This window comes from Mustela erminea, chromosome 20, assembly GCF_009829155.1.
Source record: "Mustela erminea isolate mMusErm1 chromosome 20, mMusErm1.Pri, whole genome shotgun sequence".
Taxonomy (NCBI): Eukaryota; Metazoa; Chordata; class Mammalia; order Carnivora; family Mustelidae; genus Mustela; species Mustela erminea.
In genome coordinates, this window is record NC_045633.1 from 20,111,510 (window position 1) to 20,134,570 (window position 23,061).

General features: G+C 50.5%; 1 protein-coding gene across 1 annotated transcript in view; it reads right to left on the reverse strand.

Moving 5' to 3' along the window:
- Positions 1 to 16,368, reverse strand: part of SEC14L5 (SEC14 like lipid binding 5) — a 41,593-nt gene extending 25,225 nt beyond the window's left edge. The window contains exons 1-4 of the mRNA XM_032328264.1: positions 16,117 to 16,368; positions 15,275 to 15,389; positions 1,321 to 1,470; positions 849 to 980 (exon numbers count right to left, since the gene is read on the reverse strand). Of these exons, the coding sequence (XP_032184155.1) occupies positions 849 to 980; positions 1,321 to 1,470; positions 15,275 to 15,337 (345 nt within the window). The 5' untranslated portion in view covers positions 15,338 to 15,389; positions 16,117 to 16,368. The remainder of the gene's footprint in view (positions 1 to 848; positions 981 to 1,320; positions 1,471 to 15,274; positions 15,390 to 16,116) is intronic.
- Between the last annotated feature and the right edge of the window lie 6,693 nt (positions 16,369 to 23,061).

Genomic DNA, 23,061 nt, shown 5'->3' on the forward strand with positions numbered 1-23,061 from the left:
CCCTTCCGTCATCCTGCCTCCTGGATCCCTTCTTAGCACTTGTGACAACGTTGTAAGTCTATGTTGACTTTTTCCCTTGTCTGTCTCCCATTGGAATGGGAGTTTTTGTGAGCCCAACGGTCAAGCGGACTAGTCCACCACCAGGTGCCCTGGCGCATAGTAGGGACCCAGTCAGTGTGTACTGAAGAATAATACGAACGACCCTTAATTATATTACAAGATAACACACCTACGGGGCTTGGTATGTGCCAGGTACTCTTCTAAGGGGTTTGGATAATTTATTTCCTTTAATCCTCAACACAATCCATGCGGTAGGTGCATTAACCCCACTTAAAAACAGATGGAGAAACTGTAAATGAGGGTGCATTTCTTGGAGGAAGGAAAGGAGAGAGAGAAGAGGAAGGGGGGTTGGCACCTGGGTGCCACGGTGGATTAAGCCTCTGCCTTGGCTGGGGTCAAGATCTCAGGGGTCCTGGGCTCTCTGCTCAGTGGGGAGCCTGCTTCCCCCTCTCTCTCTGCCTGCCTCTCTGCCTGCTTGTGATCTCTCTCTCTCTGTCAACTAAATAAATAAAATCTTTAAAAAAAAAAAAAAAAGAGGAAGAGGGAGGCAGGTTGCCAGGTTTCGCCAGCAAAATACAGGATGCCACTTTTGAATTTCAGATAAACAATGAATAATATTTTGTTAAGTGTCCCAAGCAATACTTGCCACTACTTAAACAAACAACCAAGCATCAGCTGTGCATCTGAATTGCAGACGGGAGCCCCGCGTCTTGTAAAGGACAGGCCCCTCGGCAGAGGAAGGGCTGTGCTGAGCTGGTGCAAGGGGGAGGGGCAGGACACAGGCTCACTGTGTAGCTGCAGTTCTCATTGACCACGACTCGGCTGGCGAAGGTCTCGTTGTGGGCTTCGATGAGGAGCGTCCTCTCCCTCCAGTTCAACACGTTTCTCTGCACGAAGACCACGTGCTCAACGCCGGCAATCTGCAAGGGAAGGGTAATGACAGGCGCCTGCAGGACATGGAGATTCGCGGAGACCTGGCCTCGCCCCACCAGCTGGACCTCCACCCCCAGACCCTCAGACCCCCGGCGCCTACCCACCAGCCCTAGTTCCCAGCCCATCAGTCAGCCCCTAGGCCTTGGTCCTTCCTAGGTCCTTGAGGTCCTACCTCAACCCAGACCCTACTGCCCCAGGACGCCCTGTACTGGCACCTACACTCCCACAAACTCCGTCCACCACCTGAACCCGCCCCCACGTCCCCCATCCCAGAACTCTCCTCTGCGCCCCTCCCCCAGCCCCTGGGACCCTTCCTCCCTCGCTCACCTTCCGCAGCAGCCGTGGGGCCTCCACGCGCAGCCGGCAGCTCCGCTCCACCACGTGGATCGCCCCATCGGGGCTGCGGGACTCGCGCAGGACCTCGCTGCCCAGGAAGACGGGGATCTGCGGGCAGGTGGGGAAGCGCTTCTCATAGGCCTGGAGGCAGAGCGGGAGTGAGCGCCAAGGGGGCTGGTGGCCCCAGAGGGGCCCAGAGCGCGCTGCTGAGGCCTGGAGCTCGACCCTCCTCCCTCCTGCTGGGCTGTTGTCTCATTTACTAGAGCAGAAACGCGGGGCGCTTGGGGGCTTCAGTCCTTAAGCAGCGTCTGCCTTTCCTTTCAGCTCAGGTCATGATCCCAGAGTCCTGGGATAGGCCCCATATGGGGCTCCCTGCTCAGTGGGAAGCCTGCTTCTCCCTCTCCGACTCCCCCTGGTTGTGTTCTCTCTTTCTCGCTGTCTCTCTCTCTCTGTCGCATAAATAAAATCTTAAAAAAAAAAAAAAAAAAAGATAACACGGGCGCCTGGGTGGCTCAGTGGGTTAAAGCCTCTGCCTTCGGCTCAGGTCATGAATCCAGGGTCCTCTGATCGAGCCCCACATCCGACTCTCTGCTCAGCAGGGAGCCTGCTTCCCTCTCCCTCTCTCTCTGCCTGCCTCTCTGCCTACTTGTGATCTCTGTCTGTCAAATAGATAAAGAAAATCTTAAAAAAAAAAAAAAAAAAAAACCTGCTTACCTGGCAGATGAACTTATTAAAAAAAAAAAAAAAGATAAAAACTTAAAAAAATGGGAGAGGAGGGTGAGGCTATGGACACTGGGGAGGGTATGTGCTATGGTGAGTGCTGTGAAGTGTGTAAACCTGGCGATTCACAGACCTGTACCCCTGGGGATAAAAATACATATATGTTTATAAAAAATTTAAAAAATTTTTGGAAGATAAAAAAAATTAAAAAACAAAACAAGAGCAGAAACTTGAATTCCTGGCCTAAGAGCAGTGACCACTGCTGTTTGACCAACAAAACATCATTTTAATACCTGTTTCACAGACTAACACACAAGTGCACAAACAATGATTTAACAAATCACTCCTTGGCTCTGCATTTAAGATTTCATCCTCAGAAGGAAGCGTGGGTTGCCTGGGGCATTTTAAAAGAAGGCATCTTTCAGGGAAAAAAAAAAAACCTCTTGATAGAATCCAACACCTCTTCACGACAAAAGCACGGAACAAACGAAAACTAGAAGGGAAAGTCCCCAACCTGATAAATCATACTATTTGCTAAAAGACGGAATACTTTCCCCTCTGAGATGAGGAGCAAGGCAAGGATGTCCCCTCTGGCAAAGTCTGCTGGACATTGTCCTGGAGGTTTCAGCCCTGGCAGTTAGGGAAGTAAAAGAAATAAAAGGCATCCAGACTGGAGGATGGGAGTCTGTGCCCAGTTCCGGAAATGCCAGGGCAAGAGCCACTGTGGGGTAAGCCCGCATCCATGGCTGACTGTATCCAAGTGGGGTCGGCTCCAAGCGCCTGTCACAGCCCACGTGCCAGGCAATCGGGATCAAAGCAGCTCCAAAAATAGTGCCGGCATCTGAGGACAGCACCTCCTCCCCCATCCCTCAGGGCTCCTCCCAGCTCCGAAGGGCAGAGCGGGGGAGGGGCAAGAAGAAATGGAACGGCGCCCGGTGCCCTTGATGTCACCCCAGGCCCCACAAGGCCAGCCCAGTGTGTCTTCCTGCCATATGTTGAGCCTGGTTGCCTTGTACAGACAGAGCAGACACGGCAGGGTTGGAATAAGGAGCCCTTGTTCTCCAGCGGAGAGGGCACCTCGAGCTGGTATTTGCCCACTGAGGACGTGGAACTGCACCGCAGAGTGGGTGGATCCCGTGGTGGTGGCCAGCCAAGGGGGTGTGAGGCCCAGCTCCACCTCCTCCCAACAGAGGCAAGTGCTTTCCTCCTCTAAGCCTCATTCACCATCCAGAAAGTGGGTACATACCAAGTTTGCCTCCCAGAGTGTGAAACCAGGTTGGCTACTTAATGCAGAGCCTGGCTCATTTAACGCAACCAGAATTTTCATTCTCCAGGCAACAAGGCTCAAACGACAACAGAACACGGGTTTGCAAGAACTGCAGACAGTTCCCTAGCAGCCGTATCTGAGTAATCGCCTTCTCACTAAAGGCTGGAGGGAGCCAGAGGGGCCGGCTTGGGCTCACCTCCGTGATAGGAGGAGGGATGCTGACATTTTCTGAAAGCAGACAGAGAGAAAGGGGTGCATGTTTCAGAATCAACAGGCTCAGTTCATGTCTCCGCTACTTTCTCAATGAGTGGCCTTGTGAGTCTCTGTTTCCTCATCTGTGAAATGGGATGGCATCCCCATTTGACAAATGAAAGAATTGAAATGCAGAGAGGCTAAGTAACTTACCCAAGGTCACACAGTGAAAACTGGTAAACCTGGATTTGAATCCCAGCGTGGCACAGTCCCCATTCCCTCAGGAAGGCTTTGTTCTTCTGGGCAGCTGGGAAACAGCCAGGCGTTAAACCCACGGCTGAGCAGTGACGATTTCCCCCTTCTCTACCCTCAGTCCATCAGCTCCTTCTCGCCCATGGCCACACTGCCCCCGAGTTTCTGCACTCCCTCGAATTATTCTACAGTCTCTCCTGCTCCCCAGATGAAATGACATACTCAGAGCAGGCCTAGATGCCCAGAACATGTCCCACACTCCACACTGCAGCCCACCAGGCCCCCAGGCAATCTCTGCTGCCAGCCACCTTCACTCTGCTCCAGCCACACCAGGCTTGCTGTTTCTAGAACACATTTTTATGGGTTTAGTTGTGTGCCAATCCCCGTCTCCCCCAACACCAACAGAATTCATGTGTCCTACCTAGTTTCTCTGAATGTGACCTTATCTGGAAATAGATCCTTGTAAATGAAATTAGTCAAGAAGAGGTCATACTGGGGCACCTGGGTGGCCTCTGCCTTCGGCTCAGGTCATGATCCCAGGGTCCTGGGATCGAGCCCCGCATCGGGGCTCTCTGCTCAGCAGGGAGCCTGCTTCCTCCTCTCTCTCCCTACTTGTGATCTCTGTCAAATAAATAAATAAAATATTAAAAAAAAAAAAAAGAAGAGTTCATACTTGGGGAGGGTGAGGCTGGGAAGACCCCTAATCCAATACAGCTGTTGTGTCCTTATATAAAGGGGAAATTTGGTCACAGTCATACAGGAAAAACACTATGTGATGATGAAGGCACAGGTCTGGGTGATTCCTCTACAAGGCAAGGAATGCCAAAGATCACTAGCAACACCAGAAGCTAGTAGAGAGGCATGGAATAAATTCTCCCTCAAGCCCTCAGAAAGGACTGATCCTGCCAAAACCTTGATTTCATCCTTCTAGGCTTGACACAGTGAGGTACAAATTTCTGTTTAAGCCACCCAATTTGCCGTACTTTTAAATGTCAGCCCCAGGACACTAATGCACGTACCATCTGTTCCCACCACAGGACTTTTGCACGAGCTGTTCTCTTTCCTTGGGTCACTAATCAGTTTACTTGACAGTGAAGGAGGAAGGAGGCCTGAGTAACTGGGTCTTCCAGAGGGTTAACAGACTTGGGTCAGGGGCTAAGGAGATGCTCTGGCTTCAGGAATTCATCTGTGCTGGTCCCTCTCCTGGGACATCTTCCCCCACCTTCTCCCCTACAAGGCTGCCTCTTCCCTATTCTGTCCTTTTAGCCTATTCCTTTCCTTGATACCATTTATCACACCCTTTAGCCATATCCTAGCCCGCACATGGTGTGCCAGAGGCCTGGGCTACGTGCTTTTCCACAGCCCTAACCTCATGCATGTCTGTCTCAGTTCTTGGCACACAGTAGGACTAGTAAATGTCCACAAGCAAAGAAAAAATAATTTAAACTTGTCGATGACCCAAAAAGCCCCAAGAAAGGTGTCCCAAGAGGGCAACAACGGACCATGGAGCCTGAGAATCCAACCGGGGCTGACTTCCTATTGTAATAAACCCCTAGTTAGAAGAGCTCCATCTGGAGCCGCCAGATAACGGTGGAGGGTGGCGGGTGGAGGACTGCTCAGCAGCAGAGGCTGCTTGGGCCCAGCTTTCCCTGACCCTAAAAGGGAAGGTGCTACCTTTCTCAAGTAGCAATGATGGGGCAAAGCCAGGCATTAGGGCGGGGAGCAGTCAAAGCTAGGTCCCAGGGGTGCCTGGGTGGTTCAGTGGGTTAAGCCGCTCTTTTCGGCTCAGGTCATGATCCCAGGGTCCTGGAATTGAGCCCTGCATCGGGCTCTCTGCTCAGCAGGGAGCCTGCTTCCTCCTCTCTCTCTGCCTGCCTCTCTGCCTGCTTGTCATCTCTCTCTGTCAAATAAATAAATAAATAATCTTTAAAAAAAAAAAAAAAAAAAGCTAGGTCCCAGCTGGAAGGCAGGGGTCCCTCCCAGCGCTGTACCTCCTGTTGGAGAGTCCCCAAGTTGTGAGGCCCAGGATCAGGCACTGTTGCTACTGACATTTATGGGATGCCAACTGCATTGTTTCTTTGGACAGTGCTCCAAGAGGGAAACTAGTATTTCCCCATTTTACAGATAAGCAAGTTGAGGCTCTGGAAGGCGTCACACAGTCAGTAAGTTGTGGGGCTGGAGCACAGGCCCTTCTGACCCAGACCCCAGCCCTGAACCACCCTGCCCCATCTGTCAGAGGACTTTGACTGTATCCTAAGCGTCAAGAGTTTGAAATGCTGAGTCCTGCTGGCCTAAAACCTGTGAGTCAGGGGCACCTTTGCCTTTGGCAAATCGCAGGGTCTTACAGGACTGAGCAGTCCACAGGATCCTCCCCATGGGCTCCTGTCCCCACAAATCACGCCTGAGCCTCCCTGTGCTGAACAAGCTCATGGTCTGCTCTCCCTCCACCCCCACCCCCCCAAGGAACACAAGGTAGCAGAAGGATTCGGTTACAGCCCTTCTGCCAGGTGGCTAGAGAGGGACACCCAAGCCTCCTCACTCAGAAAGGAAGCTGGTCCAAGGCCCAGATCCCGCCCATGCAGGGCTGCAGCTGGGGTAGGCAGAGACCAGTGGAAACTTCCGTTGACTGCCTCCCATGGGCCTCCATCCTGTAAAAATCCACAGTGACACACTTAGCATGTGGAGATGGGCAGCTGGACTCCTAGCCAGACTGGCCTACCCTCAGCTGCGTAACCTTGAGCACAGGCATGTCCCCTTGTCTCCCTTCATCTGTAAAGTGGAGTGATTCACTCCCACTGAGCACCTGGTTGTACCCTTTCCCTTCATCTGTGCGTCACAGCTGCTGACAAGAAGTCATCGGCCCCTGGCAGTGAGTTTTTCCCCCTCCCACCAAATCTCTGGAGCTTGTCAAAATGGCACAATGGCCCAACATCCAGTGGGCATTTCCATGGTGAATGAGTGAATGACAGCATTCCATACCCATTAAGGGCACGGACTCTGGGGCTTGGGTCCAAATCTCTGCTCTGCTTCTTACCAGCTGTGTGGCCTTGAACGAGTCATGGAACTCTCCGTTCCTCAGTGTACTCATTGTTAAAAGGAGAATAAGGAAAGTGGCTACCTTGCTGAGTTGTGGGATGTGTGGGGGGGTGGAATCAAGGAGTCCGTTTTTGTAAAGTGCTGAGAACAGTGCCTGGCACATGGTTCGTGCTACATAAGCATTTGTTAAATAAATTTAAATTTTAAAAAAGAGTGAGATTCTATAAAGTACAGAAAAGCTATTTCTGCTAATCACTTGACAGCTGCCGCCTCCTCCCCCCATCCCTCCTTCCTTCCTGCCCTTCCTCATGCAAATTCAAAAAAAGCTGGAAGCTTCTTACCCCAAACCTTCCACCAAGAGTGTGGAAAGAAGATCCAAACTGCACTGATGTACTCTGGCCCAGTACTTTGCCTTCCCTTTCCATTCTGCAGGCTGGATTCAGGGCACTGAGCGCTGTGTGACGGCACACAAGGCACATGCCTCCCATCACGCTCCTCAGGAGCCTTCCTCAATGACCCCCCACCTGCCTCCTGCAAGCCTGGGAGGCCCCAGGATGGACGAGGATCAATCCTCTCAGCTCCCCCAACGTTTTGTAAAACCAAGATAGAATTCTCATACCATAAAATGCACCCTTTTAAAAAAGATTTTATTTATTTATGTGAGTGAGAGAGCGAGAGGGCACAAGCAGGGGGAGCAGCAGAGGGAGAAGCAGGCTTCCCTGCTAAACAAGGAGCCTGATGCGGGACTCAATCCCAGGGTCGTGGAATCATCATCTAAGCCAAAGGCATATGCCTAACCGATTGAGCCATGCAGGTGCCCCTAAAATGCACCGTTTTAAAGTGTTCAGTTCAGTGGGTTTTAGCACAAAGTTGTGCATCCATCAACACCACCTAATTCCAGAACATGTCAACACCTTGAAAAGAAATTCCCTACCCATTACAGTCAACCCCTAGCGCCCCCACCCCAGCCCTAGGCAACCACTAACCCACTGTCCATCTCTGCATATTTGCCTTTTCTGGACATTCCTTGGGAGTGGAATAGTCATAGTATGTGGCCTTTTGCGTCTGGTTTCTTTCGGTATCATGTTTTCAAGGTTCATCCACATTGTGGCAGGTGTCAGTGCCTCATTCCTTTTCGTGATTGAAGCATCTTCTACCGTCTAGACCCCCCCACCCCAACTTTGGACAAGTTGCATAGTTAGAGCTTGGGGGATGAGACATCAGTCAGTGACGACTGGTGATGGCAGCAGTGTCACCCCAGCTGATGAAGGGTAGCAGGCCTGGTAGAACCAGGCCAACACACCACTGGAGCCTCTTGACTGCTGTATACAATCTATAAGAACAGGTATGCCCAGAGGGTCCTGTAGCTGGACAACCTGATGCTATTTTGGTTAAAGCCAGCTCGGAGGACACAAAAGATGGGGACAAAGGGGCAGAAGGATCCCGCAGCCAGGGCACCGGGACATGGCGAAGAGGCAAGGCTTGGGTGTGGGGGGTTTAGACGCTACCTCCGCCATTTGTCAGCGGGGTGACCTTGACTTAACCTCTCTGAGACACAGTTCCCTCAAGGGAAAAAAAAAAGAGAGAGAGAGAAGATAATGAGAATGATAGTGACACCTCCTTCATAAGGACTAGGGTAAAGATTAAAGGCAGATAATACAGTTAAGGTCCCCAGCACAGTGCCAGACACAACGCTGTAGACTTTTTTAAATGGACGACAGGAAACCGACAGGGACTTGAACAGATATTTGTACAGAATCGGGCACAGTAACCAAACGGCAGAAACATCCCAAGTGTCCTCGGACAGATGCATGGATAAACGAAAGGTGGCCCGTCTGTATAGTGGAATATGACTCAGCCGTATAAAGGAAGGCAGCACGGACACCTGCTAGAACACAGCTGAGCCTCAAAAACGTCACCCTCAGTGAAAGAACCCCGATGCGAAAGGACACATACTCCACGGTTCCGCTTGTATGAGGTCCCTGGAATAGTCAGATTCGCTGGCAGAGAGTAGAAGGGTGGACGCCAGGGGCTGGGAGGGGCAGGAGGGATGGGGAGCTGGTGTTTCATGGGGGCAGAATGTCAGTTTGGGAAGATGAAAGAGTTCTGGGGATGGATGGTGGTAACGGCTGCACCGCACTGAGAATGTGCTTCATGCTGAATGGAACTGTACTCCTAAAAATGGTTAAAATGGGAAGTTTTGCATTATGTATATTTTACCATAATTTTTTTTGGGGGGGGTGGAGTAAGCCATCTCCTGGCGGTTTATAGCCCTGCCAGGAATGTTGACTGTTATTCAGAGTAGAATACCATGTCTGTGTGTTTGTTTTCAGTCAACATCTCTGTCTCTATGTCTGTTTCCTTCACCACTGGATTCCCCAGTGCCCTGGTACAACACCTGGGGTGCTCCAGACGCCCGGCCAATATTTGCTGCAGGAAGGAAGGAAGGAAGGAAGGAAGGAAGGAAGGAAAGGAGGCTGGGAGGGAAGGAGGAGCAGGTGTGGGGGAAAGAAGGCAGGAAGTTGGAACCGTTGACATAGATCTACTTGAAGGACAGGTAGAGCAGTAGAGGACCCCCATCTCCCCGTGGGCGGGCTCTGTCTGCACCTGCCAGGGCACTGTGGCAGGCCCAGTGGGTAAACTGCGCCCATGTGTGGCTGTTTATCCTCCGCCTGCACGGAGCTGAATCCTTGCAGGTGCCCACCACACAGGTGAATAAATGCCCGAGTAGTTCCCGTCTGTGGTCATGAAAGCCATGCAACCGCCACTCTTGACCAGTGAATCAGTCCCAGGGACCACTTCTGCCTGCTTTTCAGTTTCCTGGGGTGGAGGCTGGAGCATGGGGGGCTGTTAGTGGAGCATAGGTATTTCTTGTTCCTATTCTATCCCTTCTTTGCACTGAATCGGATTTGGATGTCCCTCTGCCCCGGCCACCAGGACTGTGTCTCTGCCTCGGGAGGTCACACCATCAGAATGCCTGGCCTCCCCAGCACTGGGCGGGCGAGGTGGGGGCGGGGGGGACACACACAGCCGGGCCACCCCACCCAGCAACTGCACAAAAAATCTGCTGTGGATTCTCACCCACGCACGCATGGGGAGCAGGGTAGAGGAGACTTTCCTCCTCTGAATACACTCTGTGCCCACAAACTTCCAGGATCAGCTGGTACCCTTGATAGTTCAGGGAAGGGACTGAGAGGCAGAGAGGCCGGCCCAGAGCTTCTTGACATTTAGCGCGGTATGTCAGGATCTCTATGGGAGGGAAAACTATTTTAGATTTTTCAAGTGTGTCAGGCATGTGCCCAGCCTCTGTCACCTCTGCTTGGTTCTCCTGGCCTCTGGGATGGAAAACCCCCTCCAATCCACTTAAACCCTAAATCTGATCATGTCACTCATGCTTAAAGCCTTCCAAAGCTCCCAAGGTCCTTGAACAGACGAACTGACCCTGGCAATCACTTTCTAACTCACACTGGGACCCAAAGGAGCCACGTTTATTTCTTCAGAGAGAAGGTCTCCTTCTCTGCACACCGTGGACCCTCCTGCCCTTGGTAAGGCTCAGCCTGAAGGACCTAAAAGACCTTTAGTTGGTGATTAATAGGCCCTTCCCCATGTTCCTATAACACCCGATGTATTCCCTATTAGGAATCATTCTACATAGCATTTGCCTGGTTCCTCTCTCTCTCTCCCTTTCTCTTTCAGAAACACACACACACACACACACACCCCACTGCAAGCTCCATGAGGTCAGGATGCGATGGTGTCAGAGAACCAGAACAAGACAAAGTCCCCATCTTCCTGAAGCTTACTTTAATGAGAAAGGCCCCTGTGAACAAGCAAGGAAGCAAATGAACAGAATCATGATGCGTTTCATAACGTGCTAGGAATCTGCTCTGTTGTAGCCCTTACACCTAGCATGCTGCCAGCACACAGTGAAACGCAATAAATATTTGTAGGATGCACACACGAGCACGTGAGTGAATTAATATCTGCATAAACTAATGAGTGAGGACCTAAAATTTGCTTCTGAAATCGTGAGATCACTCTGCTGGGCACTGGATCGCTTCTGCTCTCCCAGCCCAAATCAGAACGCGTCAGGTCCCTGTAAGCAATCCAGGACGGAACATGTCGCTTCCCTTAATCTGTTAGCAACAGGATGAGCTGATGGGCTCCGGGGAACTAATTTAAACTCATTTAAATAAGGCCCCTGCTGCTTTATTAAAACTAGGTCCATAACAACGGGTCCAACTGTAACTGCCCTGGCCTGAGCTGCCAGGATTTACCTCTAGATGCTGCTCCTGATTAATAACCCATTTGCCAAATTACAATCTGTTTATCAAGACAAAAGGCCAGGTTTTTAAATATTTTAACACTTCATTGCTGACGAGAGAGCTCTCACCTCCGTAACCCTTCCTCTGTGTGAAAAGCCTATTGCTAAGGAAATTCTACTCCAAGCCATCTTCCTTCTTTAGATTTGCAGAATCTGAGATGAGCTGAAGTCACGAGGCCTTGGAGCCCTACTGGGATCCTGGGGCAGTGCCGAGACAAGAGGCGGCCGGTTATCCCTGGAGCTGCTGTGGCCGCTGGCACACAGGTGTTTACGAACATCAGCGCGAGCATCTGGAATGTGTGGCTGTGAGCACAGGCTTCGTCTTGGACCTCAGGCCTCTAGATTTCTGTTGTTCTAAGCCATCCATGAAAGTTCCTGCCTCTGAGCAGGCCTCAAGAGTTGGGCACAGAGAGGGTTTGGCAGGTAACCACTGCCAGGCTGTCAGCATCAGCTGCCCCCTCCAGCAGGCCAGGATCTGTGTGTTCCTGGTGTGTTCCCCTTTGTGGGGTCCTGATAGAGTACAGGCATTGGGGGACGAAATCCTGGTGGTAATGTTCCTTGCCGGACCACTCACTGGGCTCAGATGATACCCCAGTGAGTTGAGATGATCCTCAGCTCTGAGAAATGGCCGAATTCATGATTGAGAATACATATTTGGGGGGCATATGAGTGGCTCAGTCGTTAAGCATCTGCCTTCACCTCAGGTCATCTCAGGGTCCTGGGATGAGTCCCACATTGGGCTCTCTGCTCAGCAGGGAGCCTGCTTCCAGCTCCACGCCCCACCCACCGCCCCTGCCTCTCTGCCTACTTGGGATCTCTGTCTGTCAAATAAATGAATAAAATCTTAAAAAAAAAAAAAACCTAAATAATATTTCAGCAGCATGAACAATATGCCTGGCCGTGTCTGGGCACCCCGGTCCCTTCATTTAAGCCTCACTTTCACTCTCGATGGAGCAGGAGGCTTTATTATCCTCCATTTTCCAGCTGAGAAACTGGATCAGGGACCCAGCTGATAGATCGGGCTTTTCACCACCATCCATCTGGGAGGAGAGCCTGGATAACCCGGAATCCATTCACAACAGGCTGTAGGCTGACCAGAGAGAGGCCTTCGATGCTCAAGGGACCACCATCTGAAGTCCGAAACATGGCCTTTGTGTTCTATGCACAAAGATCCCCCCCACCTTCTGGGACCCCACAAACAAAGGAACCAAAGACCCTCTCCAACCTTGGATTCACAGCTACCTCCATCATCTTAATGTTTTCCCTCTGTTTACCAAGATAATACGAGCTCATTGTTTTGAACCAAATAACACAGAACACGGTCAGGAAAGATGAAAGTAAAAGTTCTTGGAATCCTACCCTTCAAAAACAATTCACATCAAGGAATTTGGCCTAAGGAGAGAGACACCCATTCTCTGGATTCAATTTTTGAAATTTAAAGAGGAAAAAAAAAATGCTTTCTTGTCATTTTTTAATCTCTGTCTAGAACGGTTGGCTCAGTGCTATTTCATAACCAATTCCTTGAGCCCAGTTTTAGTCATTTGTGTTTGTTGCCGGTGGACTTCTGAAGCAAGGAATGCTTCAGTTCTCAAGTCAGTTTTGTTAAACAGGAAAACCAAAGGCCAGCTCATCTGGTCACTCGGATACACTGAAAAGAGCTGAGTCCATCTGACTCTTCCCTGGCATCTGACCCAAACTGAGGGCAAGTGTTTAGCTGAGAAACAAAGACGCACATTAAGTGCAGAAAAACCCTTTTGTGCCCACACAGCATGCAAGTTATGTTGAGTTATGCAGCTATTTTGGGGACAATGATGTTTTGTAAACATTCGGCAAAGTGGCTTTGCAGAGGTTTGGGGCCCTTTCACCAACTAGAATTGTATGGAAGATGAGGAAACATGGGCAAGTTGAGAAAGACAAATAAATTAGTGCAGATACAGATAATAAGTCTCTGAAAACCTTTTTTCCTACTGTCCCCACAAGCCTCTGTGCACGAACACCCAGAAACTAACAGCTAGGGGAGTAAAGGGAGTCCTGCCTTGTTTATGAAACAGGAAGCTTACAAAATATGCTTAACCTACTCCAGTAAAATCAAAGTGAATAATGTACTAGTCTTATTAATACATACTTACGTGAGACTTTAGCCAGCACATTTTATTTTAAAGTGCAATTATTGTAAATATTTTGAGAATCCTAAATATGCTGAATTAAATTTAGATTTTTTAAGCTCTGGCAATAATAAAACAGTATTAGTTTTCCATGTGGCAGTTATTTTCTCAGTTTCATGGTAGAGCACCACAGGTCCCTGGACTGTTCCAGAAGGGTGGGGACAGTGGCTCTCTTATTTTAATGAATGAGTGAATGAGTCCTAGGGTCTTACAATATGTGAGCTGCCTGGAGCCTTAGACGGAGGACAAGTACTTATTATATTCAGCTGCCAACTACTGTCTGTTTGGTATGGACCGAGCTCCATGTGGGGCACCTGCCTCCCAACCCCCACTTCCCCTATGTTATAATATATAACATACATATTTATAACCTATATATTATAAAACTTTGAATCCTCATGACAATCCTGTGAACTGCATATAATCATCCTCATTTCACAAATGAAGAAACCAAGGCTCAGAGAAATTCAGTGCCTTTTCAACAGCACCGAGCCAGAGCACAGCAGACCTGTAGCAAGGACCCAGTGCTGCTGACTCCTCATCATCCCCTAGTGTCCCACCCTCATCACCAAGGAGGGAAAGTCACACAGCCACACGCAGCAGCAACCATAACAGTAACAGCACTTGGTCTGTGCCAGACCTTGCATCGGGAGCTTTACATGTATCGACTAATTTAATCCAAGGCACAAAGCCCAGATTTGGAAACCACATACTCCTCATCTAGAGATGGGGAATGGAGGCTCAGAGAGGTTAAGTAACTTGCCTAAGGTCACCCAGCTGGTCAACACCAGCCCTGCCCCAGCCTCTTGCACTGGAATCCTTTGCACATAACAGGACAACCTGTATGAATGACTCCAGATGCTCTAAAATCCATTATGTAATTATAAACACATATAGAGGTAGATCAGGCAGGACACACGCCCACAGAGGTACCAATTGATATGAAAGTCCTTGAATCAAAGGTTGAAGTTAAGGCAGCCAGGCTGGGATGCAGAGGACACAGGTGGATGCCAGTATATCTTGCACTTTCAATACAATCATTTATAACACCGTGCACTAGCTGGGACACCCACGTTTAGTGAGTGCCAACTGTGTGCCAGGCACTGGGCCAGAGACATCACACATTCCTCATTCATTCCTGACACAATCCCATAGCATTGCCCCCTTTTCCCCAAGGAGTGGGATTTCTGAGAGGCAGAGGGAGGGTCCCAAGGAGGAAAGCTACATCGGCCTGTTTACAGCACCTGCACCAGCCAAGAGTTTGGGAGCCAATGCCAGTCCCTCAACTGACTGGCTGCCTGACTTACATAGATTCGGTCTGAAGCCACCCTGAAAATGACGGTCCTTGCTACACACTCGCACCCTCTCAGCTTCCTTGAGGGAAAGGAAAAGAGGTGTGCTAGCAGAAGGAGGACTCTCGTGGGGGTGTTGTGGTAAAAGTCATGGCTCTGGAGTACCCCCTGCTTGGATCTGAGCCCTGGCTCTACTTCTTCTCAGCCACAGAAGTTGAGGCTCCCTTCGCCAGTCCAAACCTTCAGTTTAGTGAAGGTAAAATGGAAATAATGAGATTATGTAAAGACTTGGCTCTGTAAACCCTCAGTGAATGGCTGCTACCATTGTCATCATTCGTATATTTACTATTATTATTATCATTAGCATTACACAAAATGACAGCAGTGGCTGGTGCCACAGTATCCTTGTTTTCCATCAGAGGACCTTGAGATGAGAGAATAGGTCTGCTTCATTGAGGAGAAAAAGGAAGATCTTGTGATTTGGTCAGTGGAGAAGGATTCCAGAGGCTGTGGTGAAGGCTGGGATGGCCAGATAGAGGGGTCACTAGTGAGAATCTCGACCCACAAGGGCAGAGGAGCAGCTCAATAATTCCTTCTCATTTGGGGGCTTGAGGGGCTGCCTCTCATTCCTGCATAACTGACCTCCTGTGTCCCTCTAACCATCACACAAGGGGCTGGAGAATCAAGGGTCACTCACCGCCATGACCAGCTCAAATGGGTACTTGTAGATGCGGACAGGAGACTGGTACTTCTGCACCATGTTCTCGCAGGAGCGCCAACAGAAGCCACCCAGGTAGGAGTGAGCACAGAGCCTGGGTGACAGGTGACTGGTAAGGTAGCAGCTCCCTCCACCTAAAGCAAGAACCCCGCCCCACCGCTTCCCCAAGAAAGGAGCAAGCCCAGCCCCCTCACGACCTCCCCACACATTTCTCCAGCCCTCAAAGTGAGGGGGCTGATGTGATCACAAGATTACCCTGATCCAGGCCCCAGATCCCTGTCCTGTCCATTACCTACTGCTCCAGGTCACACTCATCCCTCGAAGACCAGTCAGTACCCAAACTTTCCTCCACCCCCACCCCTTCGCACTGAGGCCCTCAGCAGCATCCCTCACCGCTACACACATGGAAACACACGTTTGCAACTCTTATATTCCCACAATTCATCACCCACCCACGCACCCCACAGCTCGCCACAGACGTCCTGACCCTATAGATCCCCAAGTATCATTGGATATGCCCTCCCATTTTCCTCCAAGATACCCTGACATACACACGGTCTTCACTAAATTTCACATGCACTGTCTCTGTCTCACACGCACGGGCACACACATGCACGACCCACCTCCCACACAGGACTGCTCTTGCACACACACGCAACTTCACACGCACACTCAGCTCCCTGGACCTCACACCTACCGACTACTCCACGCATGCACACAATTCCCCTGGTGCATAGAAACGTCCACACACTCTCACATACACCGGTATGCACATGCACGCACACACGTATGCACTCGCGGGCCCCCACAGCCCCGCTCACCCTCGCTCTCGGAGTCTCCGGGGACGTAGCCCAGGAGGCAGTAAGGAGCTGAGTCCGCCGGGGCTCCCAGCAGAAGCCTGGCCCGGAGCGCAGCGTCTGGGGCGAGGCCCGACCGCGACCGCCCAGCCTGGGGCGTCCTGCCTTGCGCTTCCTGGGACCCGGCCAGCCAGGGAGGGGCCTGTACGCGGGAGCGAGACCTGCCTGGAGGGAGTGCTCCAGGACCTGGGACAGCGGAGAATCCGGCCTGGCCCCGCCCCGGCCTGGCCCCACCCCCTAGTCACGCCCCAGTCTTAGCCCCGCCCTTCCCTTATTTATCCTCTGTTTGACTACGCCCCAGCCCGGCCCCTTCTCCAGGTTGGCCACACCTCCAACAGGCCCCACCCCTATACTGGTCCCTCCCCTAAGACTCCCAGCCTCGAAAACAGCCCAGCCCCGGGAAGACCTCGCCCAAGGCTCCACCCCCAGTCTGGCTCTGCCCCCGCGCGGACCTTTGCCCCGCCCAGCCCCTCCCCTCTCCGCTAAGGTTTACTTTCCTTCCCTGATTACCACGGTCGCCTAGTCTCTGAGCCCCGCCCCTCCCATGAGCTACTACTTGAGCTCTACAGGCTCAGCCCCAAGCCCCGCCCAAGCATCGTTCATCACTCCGTGTAGGTTTACAGAGCACCTATTAACGTCAAAGTCCTTCCAGGTGCTAGAGAGTTATTAAGTGAACAAAAAACAAAGATCCGGAGCGCCTGGGTGGCTCAGTGGGTTGGACCTCTACCTTCAGCTCAGGTCATGATCCCAGCATCCTAGAATCGAGCCACATCGGGCTCTCTGCTCAGCAGGGAGCCTGCTTCCTCCTCTCTCTCTCTCTCTGCCTGCCTCTCTGCCTAGTTGTGATCTCTCTCTCTCTGTCAAATAAGTAAATAAAATCTAAAACACACACACAAAAATCCTTGCCCTCCTAAAGCTTACATTCCCGGAGGACCAGACATTAAATAAATAAGGCAAATATATAGTATGTGAGAGGGTGAAATGTACCAGGAGAAAAAAGTAAGCAGGGAAAGCGTTCAAAAAGTGAACGAAGTGAAGGTACAATTTAAAACGGGATGGACTGGGTCCTTCCTGGGAGGGTGACATTTGGCCATCATCTCCTTTTAGCTCATACCCAAACCCATCTAGCCCTCTCAAGATCCCTAGGGAACAAGCCTCCCTTCCAAAGCGGCCCCCCCCCCATCTAAACGGCCTAGAAGAGCCAACAGGCTGGCTCTGGGCAACATTGTCATCCTGAAATGTATTCATTCAATGGACATTTACTGAGCACCTACCATGTGCCAGCACTGGGTGAATTCACCCATTGACAAAGGGGAATCAGACCGACGCTCATACCCTCGCGTGGCGCACAGTCCTGGACGGGGAAAGCAATACAGAGCCTTACAAATACATAGGCCTTTGCATCCTACGATAACCAGCCCTTGTTCGTTTCCTTTCTAGCATGTTTCACGCTCTGTAATCATTCATTCATTCATTTTATTTATTTGTACGTTATTGACTGTCCCAGGAGACTGTGAGCTCCGTGAAGCAGAGAGCATATCTGCCTTATTCATTTGCCCCCAGGTCCCCAGGACCTTACTGGGTACCGGGCACACTGAGCACTAAGTATTCAGCGCATTCTTTCAATGAAAGTTACCAAGAACGGAAATGGAGCTCAAGGTCGCCATCTCTGCCACAAGGTGGCAGCAAACGACAGTCCACGACTCCAGGGTCCACGCACCAAGGGAAATTCTTGCGGGAGATGGGGTCCAGGGATGTTTCCGCTGTACCCGGGGGCTGAGCAAGGAAACTGGCCTGCTTGACCCTAGGCGTCACTGTGGCAGCGTTGTGAGCACTAACACTTAGCTGCTGTTCCGGCACGGAGGGGGCTCAATAGGCATTAAGTAACCACAGAGCAGAATGTTTACCCGTAGAAAGATGGGGCGGAACAGTCTGTCCCAAACTCTCCAGCTCCTCAGACTCCTTTTAGCAGAGTGCATGCTAAAATGCAGATTCGGGCACCGCTCAGAGGAGGCTAGGAATCTGCCTGTTTAACAACTTCCCCAAGTGATTCTTCTAAGTGGACAGATCTGCTGGTGCAGGCTGGCAGATCGAGGGGGTCCTTCCAAGCGCTCGAGGATCCTGGAGTGCTCGGACTAAACATCGGTCCTGAGGAGGAGGTGGTGCGCTCAGAAGCGGGGGAGGTCTGCTCGGCAGAGCTCCTCCCTGATGTGGGCGTGCTTCCACTTCAACTTACTTCCTTCGGTTCTGGCAGAATCTTGGCTACCGACCCACACACGTGTCTCCTTTGCCACGTAAGGTGACAGCTTGGGGGAGCAGGAGCGGGCGTGGGAGATGCAGGGAGCGGGCCAGGAGGAGTCCCAGGAGCAGAGGAGAGGCCCTGAGACTGTGGGGGAGGTCTCGGGTTTCCTCGCTACCCACAGCGCCTCCCCCCGCCCCCAATCGGTAAGGATGGGACTCTGGGCTGGGGGCGGGGAGTATGGGGGAGAGGGCAACAGCCAGGCGGTTTCGGAAAGCTCAAAATGGAAAATATGGCCTAAAGTGAAGTGAGAACCTAACTCCCTCCTCCTTCAGCTCAAGGGAAACGAATTAATAATAGCATTGCGCAGCACGTGTTACCTATTATGAGCCCCGTTCTGTTACTAATTATTCTACCATCTATCGAGCGTTTATTTGGCCGATGCTGTTCCAGGCACCGTTCTAGGACATTACAAACATTTAATCCTCCAAAACAACCTCTGCAGTGGTGAGAATGTTTTGGAACTCCCTAGAGGTGGTGGTTGTCCAACATCGTGAATGCACTCAATGCCACTGAATTGTACACATCAAAATGGTTAATGTTAGAACGGCTGGTGGTTCTCTAACATGATTATCATTTAAGGATTTTTTTAGAAAAAACTTTTTTTTTAAGATTTTATTTATTTATTTGACAGACAGAGATCACAAATAGGCAGAGAGAGAGAGAGAGAGAAAAGCAGGCTCCCTGCTGAGCAGAGAGCCCCATGAGGAGCTTGATCCCAGGACCCTGGGATCATGATCTGAGCCGAAGGCAGAGGCTTTAACCCACTGAGCAACCCAGGCGACCCTAGAAAGAACTTTTAAGATCAAAACTATTTTTATCTTCATTTTTAAAAAAATTTTTAAAGATTTTATTTATTTGACAGAGATAGATCACAAGTAGGCAGAGAGGCTGGCAGAGAGAGAGGAGGAAGCAGGCTCCCCGCTGAGCAGAGGGCCTCCTGCTGAGCTCAATCCTAGGACCCTGAGATCATGACTGGAGCTGAAAGCAGCGGTTTAACCCACTGAGCCACCCAGGCCCCCCTTGATCTTCATTTTGAAGATAAGGAAATTATGGCACAGATAGATTGAGTAACTTGCCCAAGGCCACACAGCTACTAAGGAACTCAAACCGAGGACTCTAGTTCTCCAGTGCCACTTTCTGCCTGGGACTGTAGGTGAATGACTAAGATGATATATTTTGCACCCTGGACTGTAAAGCATCTTATTCTGGGCTAAGGAGGTTCTAGAAGGATGGGCTGAGTTCCATGGGATCTCTGGTGGGGGCAGTGAAAGGTCAGTCCCAGGGCAGGACCTTCAGCCTCTACCTGCTGCTTCCTACTTGCCCTGGGGGAATGACCAAGCCAAAGCTGCCTTGTGGTGAGGTAATTTTTGAAGACTCCAGGAACCACCCCGCATCTCTGACTATCTCTTCCACCAAAGGGACCCTGCTGTAGGAAATAAAACCATTAGCAGTCCATTTATTTGAGTAAAAATACTGGGCCCAAATGCAGATATCCTCAGAATGAGCTGTCCTGCAGGAAAATGTCCTCAGTTGGATAGCTCAGTGTGACACCAAAAATGGATGGGGTGAGGAGGAGGGTGAGAGTAAGAGGGTCCAAAGTTCAGACCCTTGGGGGGACACAAGTGGCCCTTGATGTGGGCCCTGGAATACATGAGCGCCCCAGGACAGTACTGAAGATGGAGAGGATTGGATTTTTTTTTAAATTGTGGTTAAGATACTTAAAAGTTATGATCCTAACCATTTTTAAGTGTACAGTTCAATGGTTTTTAGTACATTCACAAAGTTATGCAACTATCCATCACTATCTAGTCCCAGAACTTTTTTTTTTTTTTTTTTTTTTTTAGGATTTTATTTATTTATCAGAGAGAGAGAGAGTGCACAGGCAGTGGGAGCAGGAGACAGAGGGTGAAGGAGTCTGATGTAGGACTCGATCCCAGGACCCTGGGATCATGACCTGAGCTGAAGGCAGACACTTAACTGACTGAGCCACCCAGGCATCCCAGCCCCAGAACATTTTCATCACCGGAAAAGGAAACCTGCATCCATCAGGCAGTCCCTCCTCCTTTCTTCCTCCCCGGCCCCTAGCAACCCCCAATCTGCTTTCAACACCATATCTCATCCAATCCCAGGGCTGCCTCTAAGTACCTATCCCTTCCCAGAGTGGAGCTCAGAAACCTCCTGTAGTTGGGAATCTCGAGAGGCATAAGGGTCCTTGGCAGGGTGGCTGTGTACAGGTGTGTAGGTTGTAACATGCACAACTCTATGCAGGGGTCCCTGTCACTGGACGGCTTTGGTGGAACAGGAAGCTGAGCCTGGAGGGACCTGATCCAGGAGGCTGCACAGCCGGTACTGCACGCCCAGACCCCCCGTCCACCCCCAGTTCTAGTTAATTCCACATAAGCTTTGGGACTCCAGCAGGAGCTGCAGGTGGGGTCAGGGTCCAAAGGTGAGTAAAAGGCTGTCCAAGTCCCAGGAGGTCTCAGCGAGGAGGGAAGAGAGAGGGAGCAAAGGTAGGGTGTACCCGGAGTCACTGTGGCGCCTGGGAGGGGGCTGGGTGGCAGCAAGGTGAGGCGTGGGTGCCGGAGTCAGGTCAGCCTGGGTATGAATTCTGGCCCTGCCACCTTGTAGTGTCCCTGCAGTGTAGATGGCCACAGTGTTCCCTCCTTTAAAGTGGGGATAACGTGGACATTGCCTGGCCTTAAAAAAAAGAGGATTCTGCCACATGCTGCGACATGGGTGAATCTTTTTTTTTTAAGATTTTATTTATTTATTTATTTATTTGTCAGGGAGAGAGAGAGCACACACACAAGTAGGCAGAGTGGCGGAGAGAGAGCAGGCTCCTTTCCGAGCAAGGAGCCCAATGCAGGACTCCATCCCAGGACCCTGGGATCATGACCTGAGCCGAAGGCCATGGTTTAACCGACTGAGCCACCCAGGTGCCCATCACGGATGAATCTTGAAGACACTGTGCTCAGTGAAAGAAGCCAGTCACAAAAGGACAGATAGTGTTTGAGGTCCATTATGTGAAGGACCTAGAGTGGACAAATTCAGAGAGAAAGTGGAAGGGTGGGGGAGGGCGGAGGGGAAAATGGGGAGTTAATGTTTAATGGGGACAGAGTTTCAGTTTTGCAAGATAAGAAAGAAGGTTGAGGGGTCCAGATGGTGGTGATGATTGCCCAACATCATGAATGGGCTTGATTCCACTGAACTGAGCACTTAAAAATAGTTAAAGTGGCAAGTCTTTTTTTTTTTTTTTAAAGATTTTATTTATTTATTTGACAGATAGAGATCACAAGTAGATGGAGAGGTAGGCAGAGAGAGAGAGAGGAAAAAGCAGGCTCCCTGCTGAGCAGAGAGGCCAATGTGGGGCTCCATCCCAGGACGCTGGGAACATGACCTGAGCCGAAGGCAGAGGCTTTAACCCACTGAGCCACCCAGGTGCCCCTAAAATGGCAAGTCTTTTTTCCACATTTTTATCTTAACTCCAGTTAGTAAAATGGAAGTCTCGTATTAAGTATATCTGACCATAATAATTCAAGAAATCAGGTTGGGAAAAATTTTTAGTGATGTAGGGGTAAATAGTGTCAGCTAGGAGAGAAGGACCATTTTCCAGGGGACTTCTGGAACAGGGTGGCATTTGAGATGGTGCAGTGGAGGAAAGTGATAACTCTCCCTTATTAAGACATAATTCTCGCATTATACAGTACACCCACATATAGCGTATGAGCCGAAGGTGAGTAAAAGGTGTATTCGCAAAATGGTGCAACCACCGCCACCAATTTTTTTTTTAAAGATTTTATTTATTTATTTGAAAGACAGAGATCACAAGCAGGCAGAGGGAAAGGAAGGGAAGCAGGCTCCCCACTGAGCAGAGAGCCCGATGTGGGGCTCGATCCCAGAACACTGGGATCATGACCTGAGCTGAAGGCAGAGGCTTTAACCCACTGAGCCACCCAGGCGCCCCTCTATTCTGGACATTCTTGTCAATGAAATTATGTGCAACATGGCCTTTCATGACTGGCTTCTCTCACTGAGCATTGTGTCTCTGAGGTTCCTCCATGTTCCCCCAGCCCCTACTCCCCTGCTTTTACCCATGACCTTCCTCAGCCCCCAAGTTGCCTTGATGGCACACAGAGTCCCCCGTTGGGGCAGGGAAGAAGGAACCTTGCATATTAATTTCCCACTGCTACTCTAGTGTCATAAAAAAAAAAAAACCTACAAATTAATTATCTGACAGTTCTGGAGATCTGAAATGTGAAATCAGTCTCATTGGGCTAAAAAGTCAGAATGTCAGCAGGGTTTGCTGCTTCTGGAACCTCTGAAGGGAGAATCCATTTCCATGCCTTTTCCAGCTCCTAGAGGCTGCTGCATTCCTTGGCTTGTGATCCTTGCCTGCATCGTCAGAGCTCATCTTTTCATCTCTAGCTGCGCTGGTCACTGCGAGGCCTTCTTTTCTCAATGTGTGTCCATGTTGCAAATCGCCTTCTGCCTTTCTTTTATAAGGACACCTGTCACTGGATACAGGGCACACCCTAAGTCCAGGACAATATCATCTTGAGATTCTTAACTTAATTGCATCTGCAAAGAACCTTTTCCCAAATCAGGTC